This window comes from Cynocephalus volans, chromosome 11 (genome assembly GCF_027409185.1).
Source record: "Cynocephalus volans isolate mCynVol1 chromosome 11, mCynVol1.pri, whole genome shotgun sequence".
Classification (NCBI taxonomy): Eukaryota; Metazoa; Chordata; class Mammalia; order Dermoptera; family Cynocephalidae; genus Cynocephalus; species Cynocephalus volans.
Window position 1 is genome coordinate 49,070,604 of NC_084470.1, and position 24,444 is coordinate 49,095,047.

General features: G+C 44.2%; 1 protein-coding gene across 1 annotated transcript in view; it reads left to right on the top strand.

Moving 5' to 3' along the window:
* Positions 1-24,444, top strand: part of ITGA9 (integrin subunit alpha 9) — a 325,611-nt gene that overhangs the window by 82,725 nt on the left and 218,442 nt on the right. Inside the window, exon 15 of the mRNA XM_063113934.1 lies at positions 1,095-1,255. Within this exon, the coding sequence (XP_062970004.1) occupies positions 1,095-1,255 (161 nt within the window). The remainder of the gene's footprint in view (positions 1-1,094; positions 1,256-24,444) is intronic.

Sequence of the window (24,444 nt, forward strand, 5' to 3'; positions counted from 1 at the left end):
TCTTATTCTTTCACTTTAAAAATGCCATATTCCTCTGAATCCACAAAACAGTTAAAAAATAAAAAGGGTTATGTAGGGGCTGACCTCTGGGACAGAAAAGCAGTGAAATAGATCTGTTGATACTAAAGCTATATTTACCTAGTAAAACACCTTATTATGTTCTTATTTACAGTCTCTGAAATAATGGAGGTGAAACCTTTCAGGTTTATCAAGTATGCATTTGATATTGTGACCATCTTTTTTTTTTTTTTAAGTCCTAGATTATTTACAGTAGTTCTGCCATCTGGCATTGCACATTCAGGTAGAGGATGAGTTTTTAGGAGTGGACCTCAGTACAGGCCCCACTGTGGTCACAGTTTTGTGGAAAGGATAGATATCACAAAGTGCTTCATCATGACACTCAGCTGCCTGGGAATAAAGTCAACTCCGGGCTTCAGCAGCACTCTGTGTGCATAAGCTCCATGAAGGCAGGGGTTTTGCCTGTGTTGTTCATGGATGTGTCCCCTGTGCCTACAACAGTCCCTGGCATAGAGTTGGTGCTCAGGAATCCATGGACGGCACATGGTCCAGTAGATGTGGTGTTACAGAGCACCACTCAGCATTTGTGAGATGGGTTAGAAGGAGTGGAAGTGATCTCTTCCTCGTATTGGGCAGATATCACATTGCTTTATAGGAGTCAATATTACATGAAGCCTGGATAATTTCAGCAGCTTCTAGTCATGTTCTACACATTTGTTATGATGTTTGCTTGTCAGAACACTAATGTGTGGTGGGTACAACTAATCGTTGATGTGCACATTGGTGGCTTGGTTGACACCTCAGGGCGACATGGGGTTTTAATCAGGGAGGTCCCCAAAGTTTGACACACACAGCATCATTGGAAAGGCAGAGGGCATGCTGGTTATCTCTTGATTCTGTGAGCACCCTGGTTGCATGCTTCTCTATGAGAAGGTCATGACTGGGGCTACAGCCCTCTGTGCAGTGGAGGGCTAGGCATCGAATGAGATGTGTGTCAGATCCTGGGACGGGGTAGAGGTGGCCTTGTCACTGTGTATCTGTCCTGGCTGACGTTTCAATCTCTCACTTACTGGCAGGTCTAAATTACGTTCTGACGGCTGATGTGGCCAAAAAGGAGAAAGGCCACCTGCCCAGAGTCTACTTTGTGTTGCTGGGAGAGACTGCGGGTCAGGTCACAGAGAAGTTGCTGCTGGCCCACATGGAGGAAATGTGTCGTCACTACATGGCCCATGTGAAGGTCAGTCCCCTCCATCTTTTTATCCTCAAACTTTGGTCTCTACAGATGTTCATTTGGAACTAGTGGAGACTAGTTATTGTGCAAATGTAAGCTCTTACTTCCAAACATTTATTTCACAAGGAGGAGAATATCCATTCTTCCTTTTTTAAAGTTGGAGTTTTTGGAGGGAGGTTTCTCATCTTCTTTGAGGCTCAGTGGTCTTCTCAGAGGATAGCCCCAGAAGCACATGCCTCTGGGTCTGCGGTGATGCTGGATCACACTGCACCTGATGCCTTTCCCGATGGTCCATCACACATTAGCTCATAGTCATAGGTAAGGCATTTTAAAACTGGTTGGACTAGATTTTTCTCCCTTGATTACTTTCTGTTTATTTTAGGAGTGCATTTTTGGGCCCCTTTTCCCTCTTTCTCAAAATAAACTTTCAAATGTTTTTCTCCTCTTGAAATGGTTTGTTAAATATACTTGGCTAATTTAGGAGGCCAGGCTCTGGTTAGCTAGAGTGGCCTCTGTGCAGGCGGGCATTGGCAGGGTGGGAGTTCTGGCAGTGCTTGATGCTGCAGGAATGGCCGGTCACCGACCTCGGAGCAGGGCCAGGGAGTGAGGAGGTGGGAGGACCACACAATCCAGGCCACGCGGTGGGTGGAATGAATGTGGGTTTTGGAGTCACCATGTGTATCCAGCTGGATCAGTACTGTGCTTCTCTGTGTCTCAGTCTCTAAAATGGACACAGTAATACAGTTGTCCCTCAGTATCTGCAAAGGATTGGTTCCAGGACCCCCATGGATACCAAAATCCATGGTTGCTCAAGTCCCTGATATAAAATGGTGTAGTATTTGTGTATGACCTACACACATCCTCCTGTATAATCATCTCTAGATTACTTGTAATACCTAATACAATGAAAAATGCTATGTAAATAGCTGTTATACTGTATTGTTTAGGGAACAATGTCAAGAAAAAAGTGTTCATGTTCAGTACAGACGCAATTTGTTTTTGAATTTTTTTGATCCATGGTTGATTGAATCTAAGAATGCAGAACCCATGGATATGGAGGGCCAACTGGACTTACCGTGAAAAGTGGTCGTAAGAATTAAATGTTACATGATTAATATGCATAAATCATGGTGTCTGATAAGTAGCAGGTGCTCAGTATTATTATTATTTGGTTGGGCTATGTGTAATTGCCAATATTCTAGCATTTTTTACTTAAAAAATGGCAATTTTATATAGTTAAACCTAATATTATTAGCCAGTGGATTTCTGACCAATAGTAAAAATAGAGATTGGAAATGAAGTGTCATTCTATTATTGAATTGTTTGTGTCAGAGCAGGAGAATAACAGCTGCTTCTAGATTCTTCTGGGCTGTACATAGAGAAATGCCCCATACATCCATGGCACTTGGTCTGCCCCATGCCCCTGAGATGCTTTTCAGTGGAGCTGTGCTGTGTCTTCTGCCAGGACTCGTGCCAGGGCCTGCCCAGACCAGCTGCCCTCGAGCTTGGGGTGCCATTTATAAATCTGTTCATGCTCCTGCTGAGCCAACCAGCCGTGCCCTCTTGGTCTTAGGTTACATTGGCTCGTCGGTGCCCTTGGGAGTGTGTGCGGCTGATCAGGACAGGCTCACATGTAAACACTGCCAGGCCTCTGAGTGCCTATGCTTGTTGTATTTACACTTGCTGGGGATGGGCATCTTCTCTTGGGCTTCCTTGTGCTCGGTGTGTTCCAGAAATGCTTTCCTTCAGGGTTCTTTGTGACTTCTTACTTTGGCTGAGAAGTTGCCCTTTGTTCATAGCTACCAGTGGTCTTAGCTGTGACACAGGACCACACAGAGCCTGCAGCCTTTTCAGAGTGCACCAGGGAACGGTAATGGTGAGGTACAGGTCAGAGGCAGGGCTGTTTCTCTGGTAGCCTCTGTAGGTTACTGGGGAAGAGCAGGGCTGCCCAAGGGGTTGGTCCTGCTACTTCCTGATATCTAGGGTTGCCAGATTTAGTAAATAAAAATATAGGACTCCCCAGTTAAATCTGAATTTCAGATAGACAACAAATAAGTTTTAGAATAAGCATGTCCCAAATATTACATGGGATATACTAAAAACGATTTGTTGTTAATCTCAAATTCAAATTTAACTTGGCATCCTGTTGGCAGATTCAATTCTATGATCTTCCTCCACCCCACAAGCAGAACATCTCCACTCAATCAAAACCTGGCTGACAAGAAGAGAGATGGAGATGGTGGTCAGAGGAGTTTGGAGGAGGCTGAGAACAGGGCTCCCAAGGACTGAGCAAGCACAGACCTTTATATGATTATTTGGATTATTTTAGGGAGAGCAAGAGAGCAGGCCTGCTTTAGTGAAGTGGGACTTAGGGCAATATGGATGGAGTTAGTGCTTGGCCATTTTCTCCTACAAGAGGATGGGGTTGGAGGGATACACCAGGCAGACATGTATCTCTGTGGCCTCTACGGCTTGAGGCAGCATCGCTGTTAAGGCACGTCCAAGGTGGCTGATACTTTACAGCCATGAGGAAAGCTTTTCCTACCAGTTACTGTCTGGGTCATAGCAGAGGGCCTGGGTGGGTGGCAGAGTGCAAGGCCGAATACTGTTGAGTGGCCAGCTGTCCACAATGTGGCACATCTGGCTGAGTAAGTAGCAGGCATGGCCTCGGGGTCCTGGGGTTGTGGGAAAACAGCTGGGGAGGCTGTGGCTCATGCGGGGGCCGAGGCAGGCAGCGAGGATGGGGGAGGGGGTGGCAGTCAGGCTGCCCCCTGGAGCAGGCACTGGAGACTGGAAGCCATTTGTTGGAGCTGAAGAGCATGACGTAGTCTCTGCTGCAAGTGGAGCTTTCTCAATGGGTCTGGCTCTTGGCTTTACAGACAAGTCAAAGAAGACAAAAGCATTTTGGCTTGTCACACACCATATGGCTAGCAGACAGTGAGGCGGGCATTAGGGGCTGGGTGTGTGTTTAGGCTATCTTCAGGATTTTTTTTTTCTTTTTTTCTTTAAGCATATTCCAGTCTCTCTCTCTTTTTTTTCTTTCTCGCTCTCCTTTTCCCTAGAAGTTCTGTTCCATATATGGTGATAAGTCTCTGTCATAGAAGACTGCTAACACCTGTCTCCCAGGCTAACTGTGTTGTCCCATGATTTGTTTCATACTCTGCCTTGGGAGGAGAGGGGGTCTGGGAAGTACAGAATTTTGTGAAAAGCCAAATCCTCCTTGGGGTGCTGGGTGTGTTCTCAAGGCCTCACTGTGGTCAGCAGAGCTGAGGCGGTTCCAGCTGCTGGCTTGGGCCTCTCTGCCTCAGAGTCTGCAGAGTCCAGCTTTGCTCCCTTTCTACCACAGACCAGTCCAGTTTTGAAGATGGGCCTTCTACTAGTCAGGTGGGCTGGAGACCTCTAGTGGCCCCCACAGTCACAGGTGAAAGTCCAGACACCTCCTTCAGCCTGTGTGGCAATCCACGACCTGGCCTCAGTTTACCTTTCTAGCCTCATCTTCTAGTACTGCTTCACATGAACCCTGGCCTTTGTCATGAACTGTCCTCTTTGCTCCTAGAACCTGCTTTTCAAGTGTCCCCGCCTTGGCTTTGCTCACCTAGCATCTCTGACAATTCAATTCAGGCATCGGACGCCTGGTTTTTGTCATGGAGAATCATGTACCACCTGCATGATTTTTGCATTTTTGTGTCTTAAGCACATACCTCCTGTGGTATTTTATTTCATATTTTCTCTTTAAATCAGCTGACTTTTACCATAAATAATATAATTTAAAACAGAAACTTTGTACCTTTCTGTAGGCAGAAGACCAATTACAGCATGCCCAAAATGGAGAGTAACTGTAAAAATAAATGCGTTGAAGACACAACAGTGTTGTTGAATTCTGGCTGAATTTCATTGTTTGCCAAAGTCACTGAAGAAGTGGCAGCTCTCCCTGTGTCTTAGAAAGGGAAACTGTCAAGAGCTAGGGAGGACTAAAAGCATATTGGCACCACACTGGAACTTTCTCTCTTGCAGTCAGAGGGGCTAAAGGGGAATTGACTGGGGAATACCTTTTCAAATGTGAGGGTCCAGTTATGGAGTCAATGCCTAAGCTTTGAAAACCATCTCCTGAGCCCCACGTGGGACGCCTCGGCTGTGCTCTGCTTTTTTGGATGTGCCTTGTGCCATCGTGCTTGCTGAGGCTTGGTCTGTTCTTCAAGGCTCAGTCAGTCCACAAGTCTTGAACGTCCTCAGTGCTGGCCACTGTCCTAGGCCCTGGGGATGCTGCCATCATTTTCCTGTCTTCATGGAGCTTGTTTTGTGCTGCTTGGGGATGATAGGCACAGAATAAATGCTTGTCAAGCTGAACCTTATTGAAGTGACTAATTGAGTTAGATGGAATTTGGGGTCACAGAGAGGTTCTGACATGGAGTAGGGCCTGCTCACCTTTTGGGACTGACTGCTGGGAAGTGGTGACCTGAGATGATGGAAAAGAAAGTTTTGAATGCATGGCTTTTGCTGAAGAATGAATATGGGTGTCCTGTCATTACTCCATGATTTTCTGTTTTGTGTGTTTTCATCTGGATGATAACTGTGCTCCATCCTGAAATCCTGCACAGTACCTTGAGATAACAAGCTCTTGTGAGATAAAGTGCTGATGTGTGACCAGCAAATGAGAAGCCTCTTCAGGAGTTGGGAAACAATGTGACAGTTTAGAGTCTAACGCAGAGGTGGTGGAGAAGCCCAGACAAAGCTGAGTATGGGGACAGTTATGTCATTCGCTGCTGTGGGGATCAGTGACACTCTCTGAGTCCATCAGGAAACCTTTGTTGAGTAGAACCATGTGTCAGGCATTGCCAAGGGAGCCAATAACGAGTAACGTAAAAAACAAAACAAACAAAAAAACCCCTCTCCTTACTAAACAAGGGAATGTGCAGGTGCATTGGCTTTTCTGAGAAGCTGCAGGCATTCGTGAGATTGTTCTTTTGTGTTCCTGAAGCGTTTTTCAAGGGAGTTTGAATCTTTCAAGTGTTCAAGGCTATTTTTTTTCTTGTTTAAGAAGCAGAGGGAGAGAGTAAGTTGGAGTGAATAAGTACTCTGTGAGAAAGGGGAGAAAAGAAAACGGCAAAGTTTCCTTCATTATCTGGAAAATAGCATGCTGAATCTCTTGGTCATCTTGGTATGTCAAAGGAATAGCTAAAAAAAAAAAAAAAGATTGTAGGGTTTGGCTAAAAGGGATGCAGACCTTAGATGTAGGAAATCTTAAATCTCTATTTTTTATTTTTTTGAATTGGTAGTATATACACATAGCTAAAAAAAAAAAATTGTAAACTGTTCTAAAAGTTGTACAAAGAAAGGATTTCTCTCAGCCACCCCATTTTCCTCCCAAAGGCAATCACAGTTCAATTTCTTGTGTCTTCCAAGAGCTTGTCAATAAATATAGCAAGCTGTGTGTGCATCCTTTTGTTTTACACAAATGATAGCATGCTATGTACACACTGTTGTAAAGCTTACTTTTTCTTTTAAAATGTCCAACAGCAGAATGGATCAACAGATTTTGGTAAATTCATACAATGGAATACTACTCAGCAAAGTATGAATTACTGGAATACATAGTAACATGAATGACTTTCAGAAGCATTATACTAGCTGAAAGAAGCCAAACAAAAGGCTACCTACTGTGAAATTCTATTTATATGACATTTTGGAAAAGGACAATTAAAGAGACAGAAAACAGATCAGTAGTTTCCAGGGGTCAGGGATTGAGGGACAGGTGACAATGATTGACTTCACAGAGGGATGAAGGAACTTTCTGGGGTGATGAAAACATTTTAAGTCATGATTATGGTAGTGGTTATAAAACTGAATACATTTATTAAAGCTCATCAGAGTGTACACTTAAAATAAGTGCATGTTACTATATGTAAACGGTATTTAAATCAAATTTATTTTAAAAATATATATCTTCTAGATTTTTCCATATTGGTGCTTATAGTTTCCATGTGCTTTTTCAAGTCTGCATGGCATTCCGTTGAAGATTATCCCTTGATTTATTTAACCTGTCCAGGGAATCGTCTAAATGTTAATTCCAAACCAACTTCATATGGAATTTGTAGTCTGGTAATCAGTTTGCTTCTCCAAAAGTGGTTCGGGGTCCCTTGTTGGAAGAACCTCAACCTGCTTTGGAAAGTGGGTAGCCCCACTCAAGCAGAAGTAGTTAAACATGAATGAAATGTTGCCTCTTGCTACAGTCAGCTCCTCTTCCCTGCCCCAGACCTGTAGTGTCCCGGTCAAGGGTTTGTTAGGACTCCTGAGAGGGCAGCATGGAGGGGCCCTGGTGGTGCTTGAGGTGGACTTGGACATTTGTCCTCCAGAGGACAATCCTCTCAGCCATGGGATGCCCAAGGGAAACTGGGGAGATTTTTCTTGATTCCCACCCTTAGCTTTGTGCCTTTGGCAGGCTTTCCTGGTCTGTACATAGTGTAGATAGCCTGAATGTTTGGTAACGGGTGCTGGAAACTAGGTGCTGGGATGAATAGAACTGATGTGTGGGAGGCCGCTATCATCATCCTGCTCATTTGTAAAGCTGCTCATGGGATACTCTCTGGTCATGTGGATGTTGCTAAGGAACTGGGTGCTGGGCTTTGGAGACCACACTGACCACCTCCTCTGGGAGGCCATGTTATGTGTAGCTGGAGGGTAAACTGGGGACGAATCAAGGGTGGAAGGGGTATGGTGAATGTTCAGCATGGGAGCTGATATCTCCTGTGAGCACTGTTTGGCCATTGATTTCTTTCTTGGGTGGAATGAAGGTTCTTAATCTTCTGCAATTGGACAGTGCCACAGGGGACATTGTGATTAGCAGAGGAAAGCACAGTAATTCTAACTCAACAGCTTTGCCCACCTCAAATCCTTTTTTGAAATAGGATAAGTAAATAAACACAGAGTCGTGGCATTGACATCCTAATGGTTTTATCAGAAACTTATTTGTACTCAATATGAGACAAAGTTTGTAGCATTTGTTGTGGGTGAAGTTTTCATTTTAAGAGGCTACTTTCTGTTTATAGTTATTTACCTACACTGGGTTTATCTATCTACTGCTGGTGCCCTTATAACACCAACATTCGTTGAAATCCCACACAATAGTGTGTTCTTAGTGGTTTTGTCTTTATATTTCAAATGTGATTGTAAAGGATTACAAAGATCCCCTCCCCACCAACCTTGAATTTACATATTTGTTTTAAGGATGATTCCCTTCAAAGGAATCACCTTCTAGTCATTCCTATTTTGAAATTTCCTGCATGGTTTGTTTATTCACTTTTGATTGTGGCAAATTTTTATTCTTTATGAGTTAATTTGCATTTTGGAAGCAACCAGATTTCTCTGTGATCCTCTCTAGCAGTATTAAAGAATTTAGTAATTAAACCCCCTTTGAAAATGACTCTAAGAGAAGAATTCCTACAATATTTGGAGAAATAATAATGGAAGCACCTAACACTAATTGAGCATTTAGTATGTGCCAGTCACTGTCAATTACGACATGTGAAGTAATTATGACATATGAAGTAATTACTCTTTGTATCCTTATTTTACTGTTTAAAAGACGAGGCACTAAGAAGTTAAGGAACTTGCTCAGTACTTTACAGCTGACAAGCAGCAGAGGTAGGACTGAACCAGTGAGTCTGGTTCCCAAGATTGGGCATTTAACCATCGCACTGTACCACCTGTCATAAATGTAAGCTAGAACTGAGTACTTGTTGTATACTAGATACCCTTCTAAGGGCTTTACATGGGTAAAGAGGTTAAGTAACTTGCCCACAGTTATAAAACTAGGGAGAAGCTTTAATGCCTTTCTAGAATAGAGTTCTGAGAGGATCTCTGGGTTTAGCATGTGGCTTCCAGAGGTGGCAGCTTTTAGTGGTTTATGTTCTAGAGCAATGGTGTGCTGCTAATGCTTAACAACTGGCTCTGGGGGGAGGAGGGGAGTGGGACCTGACTTAAAGCATTTTGCCAGTTTTCCTCATGCAGATATTCTCATCATGGCTGATCTCAAGCTACCAATGTGGGATCATTGAATGTGAAGTTAGCAGGAGATGAGCAGGAGCATGTTGTTATATAGTATTTCCAAGAGATATACAAAACCTTTAGAGCACAGATGATCATAAAGTATAGCTAAATAATTAGGAAGTGATTTGAGTATTATTACCTTTTTCTTAATACCTTTTTCTTTCTTGTTTGAAAGTTTATTCAGTTTAACTTTTAATGATGGCTGTGTAACCTTGGCTTGCAAGCTTTCTGAAAATTTAACAATTGGCTCTTGCAAATCAGCTGCTACAAGCTCCAGCACACCACTCTATCAGTTGTGTGTCTGCTAGGTTTCTTAATAAGTTTGCTCAAGTCATGTCTTACGTGATATGCTCTGGTCACATGGATGTCACTAAGGTACTGATTTCTTTCTTGGGTAGAATGAAGGGTTTTTAGTCTTCTGCATTTGGACAGATGATTGATTATCAGAGTCTCTTTTCCCTCTTGTTTCCTGGGCTTTTTAAATTGATGAATAATAGGAAAGTAAATTTGTGGAGTCAGTTTAACCATTAGATCACAGCTTTTGTGTGTGTATACGTTTGGTGCAGAGGCACTCTGTGTTTTGATCAAATTTATTAGATATTTTAATGGTTTCCATTTAAAATAATGGAAAAGATTTTATTTAAATTTCTTGAGATCTTATTCCTCACCCCTCATCCCATGTATGCACATTGAGATTCTATTGTGTCCCTCTACACACTAGAGAGTAATGAATTGCTGATTGTTGTGTTTGCTGGGAGGGCATCGGGGCTGGTGAAGGGTGTATATTACCTCCCATAGGACTGTTTAAACTCTGGATATTTCCTCACCTTCTGAGACTAAATCTGGCCCAGTCTTGATTATACAGGACTGGACTGGCTGTTCTTTGAGTTATTTTTCAGTGCTTTGGTTTTCTTGCTTGGTGATTTGATCAAGTAAGATCAAAGGTTGGTCCTGCCCTTTTCTTACCAACTGCTTTAATCAGAAACAACCTACCAGGTGGTCCACATTGTGCCATTATTCTTCCTTTGTGTTCTCCACCTCTTCCTGAGGCATCTATTCCCAAAGTCATCTGGAGAATTTTCTGGTCTAATAAGCGAGCCCCACGTGGCTCAAGGAGCAATAGGCCTTGGAATCACCCTTTGTAGTAGCTGGTCCCTCAGTCCATCCCCAAGGGCTTCCTGGCCTAGACCTCCCCACCTCGTGGCCACACAGACTCCAGGTTTGAAAGGAGCCCTTGCTGTCTCTCTCCTCCCAGACAGAGCTTTTGTGCTGGAGCTACACCCAACTCCATGTGAAAGGGCCCAAGATGGCCCCTGAATAAAGGTGGATGAGCTGAGTGAAGTCAGCCAGAGGTGTTCCTGCAATGGCAGTGGACCATGGGGCCCACTTGCTAGATGTCCAGGCTGTCTCCGTGGCTGGCTGCAGAAGCTGAAGGGAGTGGCTTTCAAGACAAGACTGATAATGAAAGTCATGTGTTTGGGTGGGAATCATAGGAACAGGAAGAGGGGGAAGCCAGCTCCCCTCTGTGCCGTGCACCACGTTAAGACAGGATGTGGATAAAAAGAATCGGTTAGAGGCTATGACTATATCTAGGTAAGGGTGTCGGGGAGGGGTCTGTCCAGAGAATTCCTCTTCTGAGGAGAGTTTTGGAGCCAGCTAAGGTTTCCTGAGGGCCCGTTATGTCTCAGACTTTGTGACATGTATTCTTCCATCATATGTGGTTAGGCTCATTTAGATGACCTGTTATAAAGACAGGAAGCCTGGCCCCTGAAGCATTATTGCATGGGATAAGGGGACCTACATATTCAGTGGTTATATCACCAAATTATGTATTATTTTTATTTTACAAAAATACAGATTTTATTTTTGCCTGTATTATTAAAGAAAAATTATTTTTGGTCAGTGTATCGAGATCACGCCCTCATTTTTTCTCATTCTGGGAGGTTGGTACTTTTAGGCCCTTTAGCAGGAGAATCATTTTCTCATTAAGCATTTGGCCTGAAGTGAAGTGGGTAGGTGTTTTTATATATTTATAACCATTAACATGGTTTTCTAAACACTAGGGCTTTCCTGTACCCAAAAGGAGGTTTCAGCAGTTGCAGGAGGTAGTTATTTAATAGCAGAACTTGCTCACCACCTCTCTCCTCTGCTTCCTGGGCACAGACAGGCAAGTGCCAGCTCCTGGGAAAGTGATAAACTGGGTCATTAGTATGGCTCTGAGTACCATGGTGTCTGCAGAGAGTTCCCAGTTCTTACTGAAATCAGAGAATAAAACTTATTTATACCTTTGGTTTTTGCAGAAGTATAGGAATTCCATTCAGCTGCCAGGCATCGAGACTTGTCTACAGGGGCTTAAACACATCAAGATCATTTTTTTTCCCTCTTCTAGGGGAGGAGAAGTCGCTACTGTTGGTTTAGCAGCTCAAGGACGTGGTTTTCCTGAACTCTCACTTATTCAGGAAATACGTATTTTGTGCCTACTAGGTCCTAGGCTGCTGTCCCCTCAGTTTCATCCCTGAGCAGACAAGGATCCTTGCCCCCCAGGAGCTTACATCCCAGTGGAGGGAGACAGACCATAGATATAATAAAGAAGTAAATAAAGTGCATTAAGAGGTGATGAGGGCAATGGAAAACAGAAAGAAAATAGAGGAAGGTAAAGCAGATTGGGAGTGCAGGCTTGGGGTTAGGGTGGGCAGGGTGACCTCATTGAGAAGAGATTTGAGTGAAGACTTGAACGAGGTGGGGGAGTTAGACAGTGGACTCCTGGAGGAAGTGTTAGGATGGGGCTCCTATCTGGTGTGTTTGAGGAGGAGCAGGGAGGCTGGTATGGGACAAGAGGTCAGAGTGACAGTGGTGATTGTGGGGCAGGTCATGTTGGGCTTCATAGGCCCTGGGAAGGACTTTACTCTGAGTGAGGTCGGAGCTGTGCAAGGGATCTGGGAAGAGCAATGACATGGTGTGCCTTCCATTTTTAAAGAACCTCTTTGGCTGCTATGTTGACAGGGATTGTGGGAAGTGGTAGAGAAGCAAAAACAGGGTTAGGAGACTATAACAGCTATCCAGGGAAGGAGATGGTGGCTCCACCTGGGGTGATAGTAGTAGAGGTGTTAAGAAGTGGTTGAATTCTGCATATATTTTGAAGGTGGGTCTTACGTGATTTCCTGAGGGTTCAATTGTCAGGTATGAGAGAATCTAAGAGATATCTAAGTTGACTCCAAGGTTTTCAGCCTGAATAACTGGAAGGATGGGAGCTGTCACTGGTCTTGTCAGCTAATGCTGCAGGCAGAGCAGGTTTTAGGAGGAAGATCTTGAGTTTGTTTTTAGACACACTGAGTTAGAGGAGCCTACTAGCCATTGAAGTGAATGAGTCTTTAGTTGGAGTAGTCATCTGGGTTGGAGGTATAAATCTGGGAGTTGTCACCAGACAGATTGTATTTAAAACCATGAGATTTGATGAGATCCCCAAGGGACTGAGAGAGATAGACAAGAGAAGGGGACCAATGACTGAGCTGTGGTCACTCCAACACTAGGAGCACCTATTCATTGTACCCCCACATGGTTGCTGGGTTCCATGGATCTGCTTTCCATGTAGGCAGGGCAAAAGGGCTCCTGTAGTCTGATCTGAGGCCACTTTAAGGAGCCTCCAATGACTTCTAAATACAACTCATTGACCATCTATATCTTAAAGGAGGTTGGGAGATGTCAGAATTTTAGCTGGACATCTTGCAAACCCTATAATAATAGAGTTTTGCTCTTCAGTAGAACTTTCTGTGATGATGGAAATGTTCTACATTAACACTGTCCAATATGGTGGCCACTAACCACATGTGACTATTGAGCACTTGAAATGTGGCTAATACAACTAGGAGTCAAAGTTTTACATTTATTTAATTTTTTTTTTTTTACATTTATTTAATTGTAATGAATTTAAATTTAAGTTAACCACATAGGGTTAGTGGCTACCATGTTGAATAATGCAGATACTGAAGTTTGATTATTAAAGACGTAGGAGAGATGGATACTGGAAAGACAGCTTACAACTTCTGCCACAGTAGAACATAGAGCCTAAAGGGCATTGAGCACATAAATGAAGCCTCACAGCCAAATGGAAACATAAATAATTGGGGTGAAGTTAAATTGACTGTTTCGCTTTGCCCTTAGATACATTGATTGAAACCTGAATTTCAAGCATATCAGGGAACATAGTCTCTCCCTACGAGGCTCTATTGGAACATTCACATACAAATGTTTGCAATGAATATACATATAGGCCCCGTATACCATGGGGGAAACGGTGTTAGAACAGAGGAAGTTGGAGGGTTCACCCTGAGCTGATCATTCAAAGAATGTCACAATTTTGCATCTGATGTTTTCCATTCTTGGTGGCATAAGACTATTTAAAAGGTGTAGAGGACAGAGGTGGAACTGCTGGCTCAGAAGGGGAGGCCATTTTAAGGTTTGAAACATGTTATGGAATTGCCTTTCAGTATAAAAAGGCCCTCCATCCTTATGCTCTTGCTAGTACTGGGTGGAGAGAGTCCTTCTCAACTCTACTTTTGGAAAGCACATGAACTGAAGCATTTTTCCTGTTTAGGATGACATTGGCCTGGGCTGGTCAGCCGTGTGGTCTTGGGCAAGTTGCTTCACCTTTATTGCTGAGCTTCAGTTTCTTCTGAGAATGGGAAGAATAATTCTGACTTCTTAGTAGGGGCCAGAACACGTTATGCCCCTTTTCCCTTCTACCCCACAAATCTTACCTAACTGCCTCTGCATTTGGAATGGGTCAAGACTCATTTCATAGGTGTTAGGGGATTTCTCTTTTTTTAATGATTAGAAGCAGATGGCGAAAAGAACGTGGATAGTGTGGAGCAAATGAGAAATCTGTGCGGGAAGACAAGAGGGCAAATGGCAGCACGACTCTCCCAGCTGGCGTCTTCCTTCTCCTCCTGGAACAGAGCAAGTCAGAGCCTCTCCGTCAGGTTCATGAGTGAGTTTCCAAGGGCTTCTCCAACTTTAATGTGCTCATGAAGCACTTGGAGACCTTGTTAAATGCAGATTCGGATACAGCAGGTCTGAGTGAGTTTGTAGCAAGCTCCCTGGTGACCCCGATGCTGTTGGTCCATAGACCACAAAGCAGAAGCTAGAAGAAATAGGTACCAGAAGTTATGGGTGAAGAGTAAGGGACAAAGACCATCAGCTGGCTGTTGACCCAGTCGTCAGAAGCGAGTGGGCCTCGGAGGGGCCAGCTGTCCCTCCTGTCACACTGACTGTGAGGGGGCTCCTCGTCAGTGAATGTGGAACCGTACTTCTCTGACTTCACGCTGACTTACTGGTGACTTCGTGCAGTTGCTGGTTCATGCAGATGTGTGTTGATAGAGGGCGTGCCCCTTCTAGGAGGGATGATGTGGGCTCTGATTTCTTCTACATTCCGTGCCTGTTGCTTGAAGAACAGTGTCGTCAGCGGTCAACTTACTGAGCTCGACTTTTTCTGCAGTTCCTGTTAACTTCACTGTACTGTTTTGGTCATAGCTATGTGAGAGATCTATTTCCCCTCCCCAAAGACTAGGAAGTTCTTCAAGTACAGCTCTTATTAAGCAGAAAAAATTTAAGTGGTTTTTCTTCTCCTTTCCATGAGTCTTCTCTCTTGGGGCAAACAGAGTATGAGAAGCCAGCTTAGAGATTGTGTATGTTCTTTTTGTCTTTGTGAGAAAATGGTGGCCTCATAGAGTTTCTTCCCTGGCAGGTGACAGTGGGGCACCAGCCTCCTGGGTCACCTCCATTTTTGAGGATGGGGAATTTGCTGGTTGTAGTGTGCATGCTCTGGAAGGAAGGAAGTGTTCTATCGCTTGCGGAGAGCCAGGAAGCCCCACACGGAGGAAACTCACTCCTTCCAAGCAGTTGCCAGCAGATGGCTTGGAGGTCTTTTCACAGACAGACCTGGCCCCATGTCATTAGATTGGGAATGATGGTGGGTTCAAGGGATAGTCTGTCTATTCATATGCATCCCAGGAGATTTGTGGGAAGATGGTGACAGTTGCCTCTTTTTATTTATTTGTTTATTATTATTATTTTTAAGTTGCCTCTTTTTAAAAAGGTGTTAAGAACTGTGTAAATAAAAAAATTGTCATAACAATAACCACGATGATAGCTATTTTTTAATTGAGCATTTACTATGTGCTAAGTGTTTTACATGCACACTCAGTCCTTATAAAGAATCCAATGGCATATAATTAACATTATGATATACATAAAATTATATGTTTCAGAATTATACATACAGATATAAAAGTGAAATCAAATCTCATTTTGGAGTTGAGAAATCTGAGATTTACAGTGTTTAATTTACTCAAGATCTCACAGCTAGTGAGCAGCAAAGTCTTGGGTTTGAATCCCGTCTGACAAACACAGTTCTGCAACCTTGAACAAATTATATAACCTTAACCTGATGATCTCACAATTACTACCCAGACGGTCTGAGGAAGAGAAAACCCTGTCCTGGGCCACCTGCTTCTGGTGAATTGGAGCTCGGTTTCCTGTGTTAGTCAGAGAACTTGAATTCACAGCCACACGTGCATCTGTGTCTATGGTGCTCTGTGCCAGGAGGAAAGCTGAGTGAGCCAGTGAGCCCAGAGCAGGTGACTGTCCTGGGGATTGGAGGTTCTCTTTTCTCCTGTTTGATCTTCCCCATCTGTCTTTGGCCTCAACAGTTTAAAAACTGTTGTTTAGCCCTCTCTTAAGGAACTTGCAGTCCTATCATACATTGTGCCCTCCTGGGTGTGTGGAGTACTTGATGGGTGCCAGGCTCTGTGCCAGGTGTGGGGGAAATGCATAGCAGGGCAGGCTATGGCAGGTTGTTTCTCTCCTGTGTTTGAGGCACTGTGGAGCTTGGGCTAGTCCCAGATTTGCCCCTCCCACCCCATGCTTCTCTGTTTTTAGTCTGCTTCTACCCACACCAGTGATACAGTGACCTGTATTGAGACATGCCCTGGGCAGTCCCCTTTATGCCTGTTGTCCCAGTGTAATCGTTAATAGTCCCCCTTTGACTCTCACTGATTGAGCACTCATTGTGTGCCAGACACTGTACTGAGCCTTGGGGAGACAGAGACCAGGAAAACAAGCCCCTGCCTCCAGGGAGCTCTTGGTTGGCAGTGGGGCATCTGGCTTGGCTAGTCAAGCATGCCCATGCCCTCCAGACTTTGGTTGCTTCCTTCCCATGACCTCTACCTGTGCAAAACTTCCTTCCTTCTCCAGAGCCAGCTGCCGGGCTCCCTCCCCTGTGGTGATTGCCCACTACCCTGATCCCTGATTCCTCTCTGCCTACCTTCCTGTCACTCCTCTCCCCAGGTGGGCTGTGGCCTTCTGAGCTGAGCTCCCTCAGACCTCAGCTGTCCTTCCTGCCTGTGTGAGCATTTGTGTTCCTTGGATATTTGCATTTCATCTTCTCTGTTAGAATATAGGTTCTTTAGGGCGGGGAGCTTATGACATTCAGCACTGTCACCCTGGGCCGTGCCTGGGAATAGGACCCCCAAAGTACTTGTCGAATGACTGAGTAGGTTCTAGTGTTCCTTTTTCCTTCCTGTCCATTTCTAAGGATGAGTAAAGAGGTAATGGATTGACCTTGAAAGGAGAGATTTTTTTTCCTTTTGTAATAAATGAAACTTTTCTGAGTCTCGAAAGAATTCAGTGGACAAGACTATAGAATATGAGCACACACACACACAACATAACCATTTTGAGGTCATTTAATAAGGATTGCTTTCTTAATCTCTCCCCTTGGGAATAAATCTAATACGGGAAAAGACGGGACAGATATTTACCCCACAGGGTTAACATGAGGCTAAAATGAGACATTGCTTATGAAGTGCTAAGTTCACGCGTTGGAAAATAGGCAAACACATACGTAAGAGTTTTCTGTAAATCCACTGAGCTGGAATTTCCAGGCAGATGTCCTGACTGCCTCTTTTTAGCCCTTTGTGATTTTGTTTTTTGTTTAGCGCCAAAATAAAGACCCACCAGATGGTGACTGTGGAGTCGCATATATAATCTGTAGCAGGTGTCTCCCCAGCTCATGTAACCTGCCTCAGAAGGAATGAGGGAATGACTTGAACAATTTCAGGAAATGGTTCAAGGCTGTATCACTCTTAAGAAAACCACACAGAGCAATTGCCTTGTGTTAAAAGTCAGCTCCCTGGCTGGATGGGAGGACTGGTGGCAGGCATGAGACACTTGCTTTAGGTGAAGGGGAGCCACCCCAAAACAAGGAGGTGGCCCTACAGTGGAAACTCTAGTGAAGCACTGCCCAATAGAGAGATAGCTCAAGCCACGTGTGTAATTGTTAATTCTCTAGCAGCCACACTGAAAAAGTTAAGTAGGTAAAATTAATTTTAAAAACATAGGTATCAGTTTGCTGCAGCTGCCATAACAATGCATAACAATGACCACAGACTGGGTGGCTTAGGCAAGAGAAATTTATGTCTCACAGTTCTGGAGGCCAGAAGTCCAAGATCAAGTGTCAGCTGGTTTGGTTTCTTATGAAGCCTCTCTCTTTGGCTTATGATGGCCGCCTTCTTGCTCTGCCCCTACGTGGTCTTTTCTCTGTGCACACACATCCCTGGTGTCCCTTTGTATGTCTAAATTTCCTCTTCTTATAAGGACACCAGTCAGATTGGGTTAGGGCCTACCCCAACACCCTCATTTTTGGTTAATCTCCCTCATAAAGGTCCTATCTCAGAGTCACATTCTGAGGTATTAGTGGTTGGGACTTCAGTATGTTAATTTGGGGGAAACACAATTCAGCACATAGCCACGTATTATTTAGTCCAATGTATACAAAATATTTAAGTTCAATATATAGTCAATATAAAAATTGAGATATTTATATTCTTTTCTATAACAGGGCTTTGAAATCTGGTGTATATTTTAGCCACATGTTATGTGCTCATTAGGCACATGTGAGTAGTGGCTACTGTACTGGACAGTGCAGATCTAGCGTCAGATCTCCTAATCTCTCTGGGGACCTTGGGATTATTGCAAGGAAGCCTGAGTGAATTCTTATATACATGTGCATTTCCTGAACCAACTAATAGTAAAAGTACACTTTCTAGCTCCTGAGGTTCTGACAAACATTTGGATTTCATAAGGGTTGCCTTCACACTTCAGTTAGGAAGCATGGTTCTGAGTTGCCTAAATTGGGGTTCCTGGAGCCCAAGCTTATGAGCACGGTGATGAGGATCTGCAACCTTTTCAGCATTTCAGAAGGCCTGCGGGGGTTACAGTGATTGCCATCCCGCTGCTGGCCAGGTCAGCACTGTTGCTTGCAGCTGGTGTGTTAGTCAGTACAGTTTGCTGGTGACCCAAGCTGATCAGACTTCTGCTTGGCTTCTGATGACATTGTAGGAGTTCCTGGGGTCATGTCTAGAGTGAGTGGGTGAAGAAGTCCTTGGGGCTAGAGAGGCCCATGGTTCACCCACAGGCTGAGGTATAAGCCTTTCAAGAACTCATTTGTCAGCCCTGTTTGGAGGGTACAAGGGTGGAGGAAATAAAGGAGCATTATTGTCCTGTGCTTCCTGAGCTGAAATCAGGGTATAAGCATTTCCTGCGTGCCACAAATAGTGCTTTCCCACCTATGTGGAATGCCTGGGAAATGCAGCACTGACCTGCCTTCTGCTGCTCTGTCTACACTGCTCTGCTGGTGGGACTTCTATCCTCAGAGCAGAGAGCCATGAATGGGGCACTGGGGCCACGGCAGGCATCCCTCAGCTCTGGTCATCTGGTCATGGGAGGAGTCTGCTGTCTGGCAACACATCCAGAGCTGGATGGTGTAGACACCCTGAAAGCCCTTCCTTGTGCTGAACCCGAGCCCATCTCCCTGTGATCACACCCTCCCCTCCTGGTCCTGCCTCTGAGGGGCCACAGGCATCTGTCTGTCTGTCCCCAAACCCTCACCCCCACTGCCTGTTTCCTTAGGCTCAGTGGCCTGAGCTCCTTTGGGTTTCCAGTTTGTTATTCTATCAGTGAATTAACCATACTCTTTGTTTTTGCTCCTTTTTTCCTCTGTAGCTGACCTTTTAGATATTTTTCTCACCTCTGCCTGAGAAAGGTCAGGGAAAATAAAGGAGAAAAAATTTAAACCAACTAGTGTTGCTCCTCATCAACAACAGTGGTAGGGAAGATGCCTGCAAGAAGGAGGTTAAATGGTTGTTTTCATTCCTTCCTGTTAGCCAGGTCCCTCGAACTGGTTGATATAATCCTGTCACTTGGAACCACAGCTGGCTCGATTCTTCTGGCATATTGGCAGTTATGTTTCGGTCTGAATTAAACAGTGATGTTTATTCGTGAGACTCTCCTGAATCTGACATCTGTTTCTCTTTCATCCTATACTTTCCCCTGCTTCATACCCTTCTTTCCATCAGAGAAATGTCAGCACGTCACAGACTGTGTCCTTACCTGGTCAGTGTGCCAAAACCTTCATAAATCTAGATTACAGCCAAGATAGTATTGGCAAGAAAAATACATGGATTCAAAGAGGTTTGGGATAATTTTATTAATGATAAAGCCATAAAGAGCTCCAAAAAGATGTTAAGATGTTTGGCATCAGGGACTGCCCATTTGTCTCCACATCCCAGCTCCAAGCAGAGTAATTGACATTGACTAATTGCCCAATAAATGCTGGCTGAATGCTAGAAGAAGCTGGATTGTGTCCAAGGTGAACATGTGCTCAAGATATTCTACTAGAAGTTTACAATGTTAGCTTTTACATTTAGGTCATGATCCATTTTGAGTTAATTTTTGTGTATTGTCCAAGATATTCTCAACAGTTGTGGGGAAAAAATGGTTTGATTGTCATCATGAGTAGACTAATACATGTCAGATCATATAACCTGATAGCTTGAAACACTCAGTCACCTGAGAGCACCTACACTTTAAGGTTGTCTTCAGAGGGGGCAGCCAGCAACTCCCCCCGGCCCCCTGAATTTGGGGTTGTCCTAGGGAAATCTTGGGCTGAAGCAGTGCATTTCTAACCAGCCCTCCCCAGGGGATTGCAGTATGGGTGGTACTCAGCCCACAGTTGCTTAACTCTAGCTAGGGGTCTGTGAGGTAGAGAATCCCCTCTCCCATTCTGTATGTGCCAGCACTTTCCCCTCATCCCTTGTTGTTCACTGTCTACATTCTCTCTCCTTTCCCCTGTCACTCTCATGCTGCAGTGAGCATCTGTGGGCACCTGGTCATCATCTCTGGAGGAGAGGTTCCCAGCCATGGCTTTGCCGGGTCAATGTTAGAGCTGTTTGTGTTCCCTTGAATGTTGGCTTTGGTCATTGGTACTGTCCTCCTACTCCATCACACCCATCTGAAGTTCTGCCTTGTAGGCAGCAGACCCTGGACGTGTTGTGGTTTCTTCCACCTTTTCTGCCAGGACCTGGTGTTTTTGTCATCCTGCGTGGCAGCAGCAGTGATCACTTTTATTATGGAACAGTTCTTGATGAGACCCAGGTCCCTGTTTAAATCACTTGACAACATAGAGAATATTATTCTCTATACCAGCATTTCCTAAAGTGTTTTTTCAAAGGGTGATAACAAGTTTGATGTCAAAAAACAAAATGGTATGTTCAAATAAATTTTGGAATGTACTGCATTTAACGTACTGCATTTAATGCAGGATAGATTTTTTTATTGCAAGACCTCACAGAGCATTAGAAGCCAAGGTACACAAGGGGGACACGTTCTTTGGCATTTCCCAAATGTACTTGACCATAGAACACTTTTTTCTCCTGAAGTTTAGGAGATATTGCTACAATGTAGGTTAGTTTTCTTTAAATAATGTGGCTTTATGCCTTCGTATGCCTTTTCTCTCTACTGTACTTGTATAGTCATTCTTCTCTAGCTCCACATTTTAATAATGAGAGAGAACTTAGTGACATTTTATATCTAGATATTTTTCTTTAGGTCTTTCTCAGTGACAGGACTGTTTAAAGACTGGACAGACCCTAGTGTAAATCTCTGGGGTCCCCAACATTTATGGACTTCCATGAAACCCACGGTGACTTAATTATTTTGTTATATTTTTAGTGGCCTCCTACACTGTGGGAGACTTTCTGAAAGCCCATGTCTCATGCTAAATTTAGCTGGACTTTTAGCAGGCTTGATTGATTGCTGGTCTTAATGGAAGAAAATGTGATCCTCTCTCCTCCTCCCCTGTCATTAAATTATTATTGATTCACGACCAGAGGAAGCCGCCACTGGATAAGTGGGTATCTTTTTAAAAGATGGATATACTTGCCCATTTAATTCAACAGGCACCTGTTGAATGCCTGTGCATGCAAACACCATGCTGGGCTGGGGCTCTGGGGCTTTCCCTGAAGAGCCTTGGAGCCTGGCTCGCCCATCCCCACCCAGACTTAATGACAAGAAAGGGGCTAAAAGACGCCCATGGGATTAACTGATATTTTGAAACACCAGCTCTAACGGGGGGAGTAGAAATGGGAGTTGGGATTCAAGGCATTGCTGAGGTTGAAGGGTTTGAACAAAATGGGCCTGATCTTGGGCTTCTGAAGACCTGTCTGTGTAATTGCGGACCTGAGGGTCTGTGGCTGTCCTGCAGTGAGCGATGACTGAACCAGAGTATGGCTTCTCCCTCTTCATCCACCAGCCTGGAGACCTGAGGCATATTTCTTACCTCCTTGCGTTCTCAGTTTTCTCTTTTGTAAAATGGAGAAGACAACATGGGATTATAGTGAGGATTAACAGAAATGGAGATAATTTATCCAGAATGTCCCAGAGGATGCTTAGCACATAGTTGGTGCTCCTTTTGGGTGAATTTATTTTCCCTTCCCTAGTTTCCCAGGGGCCTGGAGTGGTACCTTGGCTTCTGGTTAAAGGCTAAGTTGACTGATATAAGCAGGGACATGCCTCCTGTTGTGTACAGCCCTTGGTTGGGGTGGAATTAGGGGGACTGGCAGATAAACTGATCAGACTAGTATATGTTCTCAAGACACACATAAAGCAATGTGTGAGAAGACTAGGCTGTGGAGGTCAAAGATATAGAAAGATAATACATTATACGGCCAGCAAGCCTACACTGTGTGACTGTAGATGAATAGTTCTTACAGTGGAATGGGCACAGAATCACCTGGAGATCTTGTTAAAATGGATTATTGGTAGTGGGTACAGAGTTTCAGATGGGGAAGATGAAAAAATTCTGGAGTTAGATAGTGGTGATGGTTGTACAACACTGTGGGTGTGTTTAATACCACAGAACCGCACACTTAGAAATGGTTCAAGTGGTAAATTTTATGTTGTATATATTTAACTCCTCTTCCCCTGCAACACACACACACACACACACACACACACACACACACACACACACACACACACACACACACACACACACACGCATGCACGCACGTGTGTGCGCAAATAGATTGTTAGGCCTAATATTTGGAGATTCTGATTCTGTAGGCCTGGGGTGGGGCCTCTGCATTTGTAACACATTCCCAGGTAATCTGATGCTGCTGGTCTGGGGACCATAGTGTGGAACCCCTGCTGATCTGGTAGGGAGTAACCTTGGGAACCATTTAGCTAGACATATTGAGGACCCTTGAGTGGTAATGGAATTTGGTATATCTTTTAGTAGTTCTTATAGATGATAAGGCCCTCAGAAAAAGCTCACTGTGGGCCAGCCTGTGGCTCCCTCGGGAGAGTGCGGTGCTGATAACACTAAGGCCACAGGTTCAGATCCTATATAGGGATGGCCGGTTGGCTCACTGGCTGAGTGTGGTGCTGACAACACCAAGCCAAGGGTTGAGATCCCCTTACCGGTCATCTTTTAAAAAAACAACAACAAAAAAACCCCTCACTGTGTCCATGCCTAAAGCATTCTATTATGGGCATATACCCTGAAGGCAGTCACCCTGGCTCCCGTTATCTATCTGTCCATCCATCCATCCATCCATCTATATCTATTTTTCAATAACTTTATTTTGAAATAATTTAGAACTCATAAAAAGTTACAAAAATATTATAGAAAGTCTTCAGGTACCCTTGGCCCAGCCACTTCCAGTGGGAATATCTCATATGTCCGTAGTACGTTATCAAAACTAGGAAATTGATGTTGGTTTAATATGATACATTTTATAAGAGAGTGCTCAGCTCAAGACTAGGAATCTATTTTCAATTACCTTTAGCTCGACTGTGGTAAGGCCAGGCAGGATGACTTCTGGCGCTCCTGAGACAGATTTGTTATAGTCTCCAGCAAAGCTTGGTTACCGAGGAGAAAGATCTAGGCTGGACTGATTTCATGTGTTCATCACCTGTGGCTTATGGCTGATCCAGCCTGTTTTCTAGAATTGACTATCTCATGAGGTAGTGAGTTTCTCATTACCAGAGATATCTGAGCATGAGCCATAGTATCCCTTTCCCCAGCACCGAGAGGGAGCTTGGACCAGATGATCCCTGAGTGTCTTACTCCTTGAAAATTCTGTGATTCTCTCAATTGCTTTGTCAGAGTCTGTAGCTAACATTGATTAGACTTTGAATCATGTGACATTCCATGTTGACATAGTTGCCAAAATGATCACCTTTCTGGGCTCTGGTTTAATTAGTTTGAGGAGGAGCTGGACCATAGAAGAGGGATTGGAGTTTGCTGGATTGATGAAGAGTTGGGGGTAGAGTCAAGGGAAGGGGAGCCATTCCAGGAAGAGGAAATAGCATGTGCAAAGGTCCTGTGGCATAGACTTTGCATGTATAGGAGATATAGAGAAACTGTGGTATGATAGATTGTTGGTCTCTGGGGCAAAGTAGTGGCTGAGCATGAAGCCAGATTAGGCTTGGCTTACAATTTACTTCTGCTGATAACAGTGTGTTGGTACTACTGAAGCTGCTTTCAGAATGCATACCATTGAGTCATACCAGCAAGAGGCATTGAACTATCTGAGGATCACACATTTGTGAGAAAGCAGCTCCCCTGGAGTAGTGCTGGTGAGTGATTTTGCCATGCCCTAAAGCAGCTGCCTTTATCCCTCAGAGCCCTAGCATTTCTGCCCTGGGTTTGGCCACCCCTGGCCTTGGCTGACCTCCTTCTCAAGGGTGCAGCAAAGACTCAGTGAGGTATACCTCTCAAGTGCTTGGCAGCTTTTACTGGACAGCTTTAG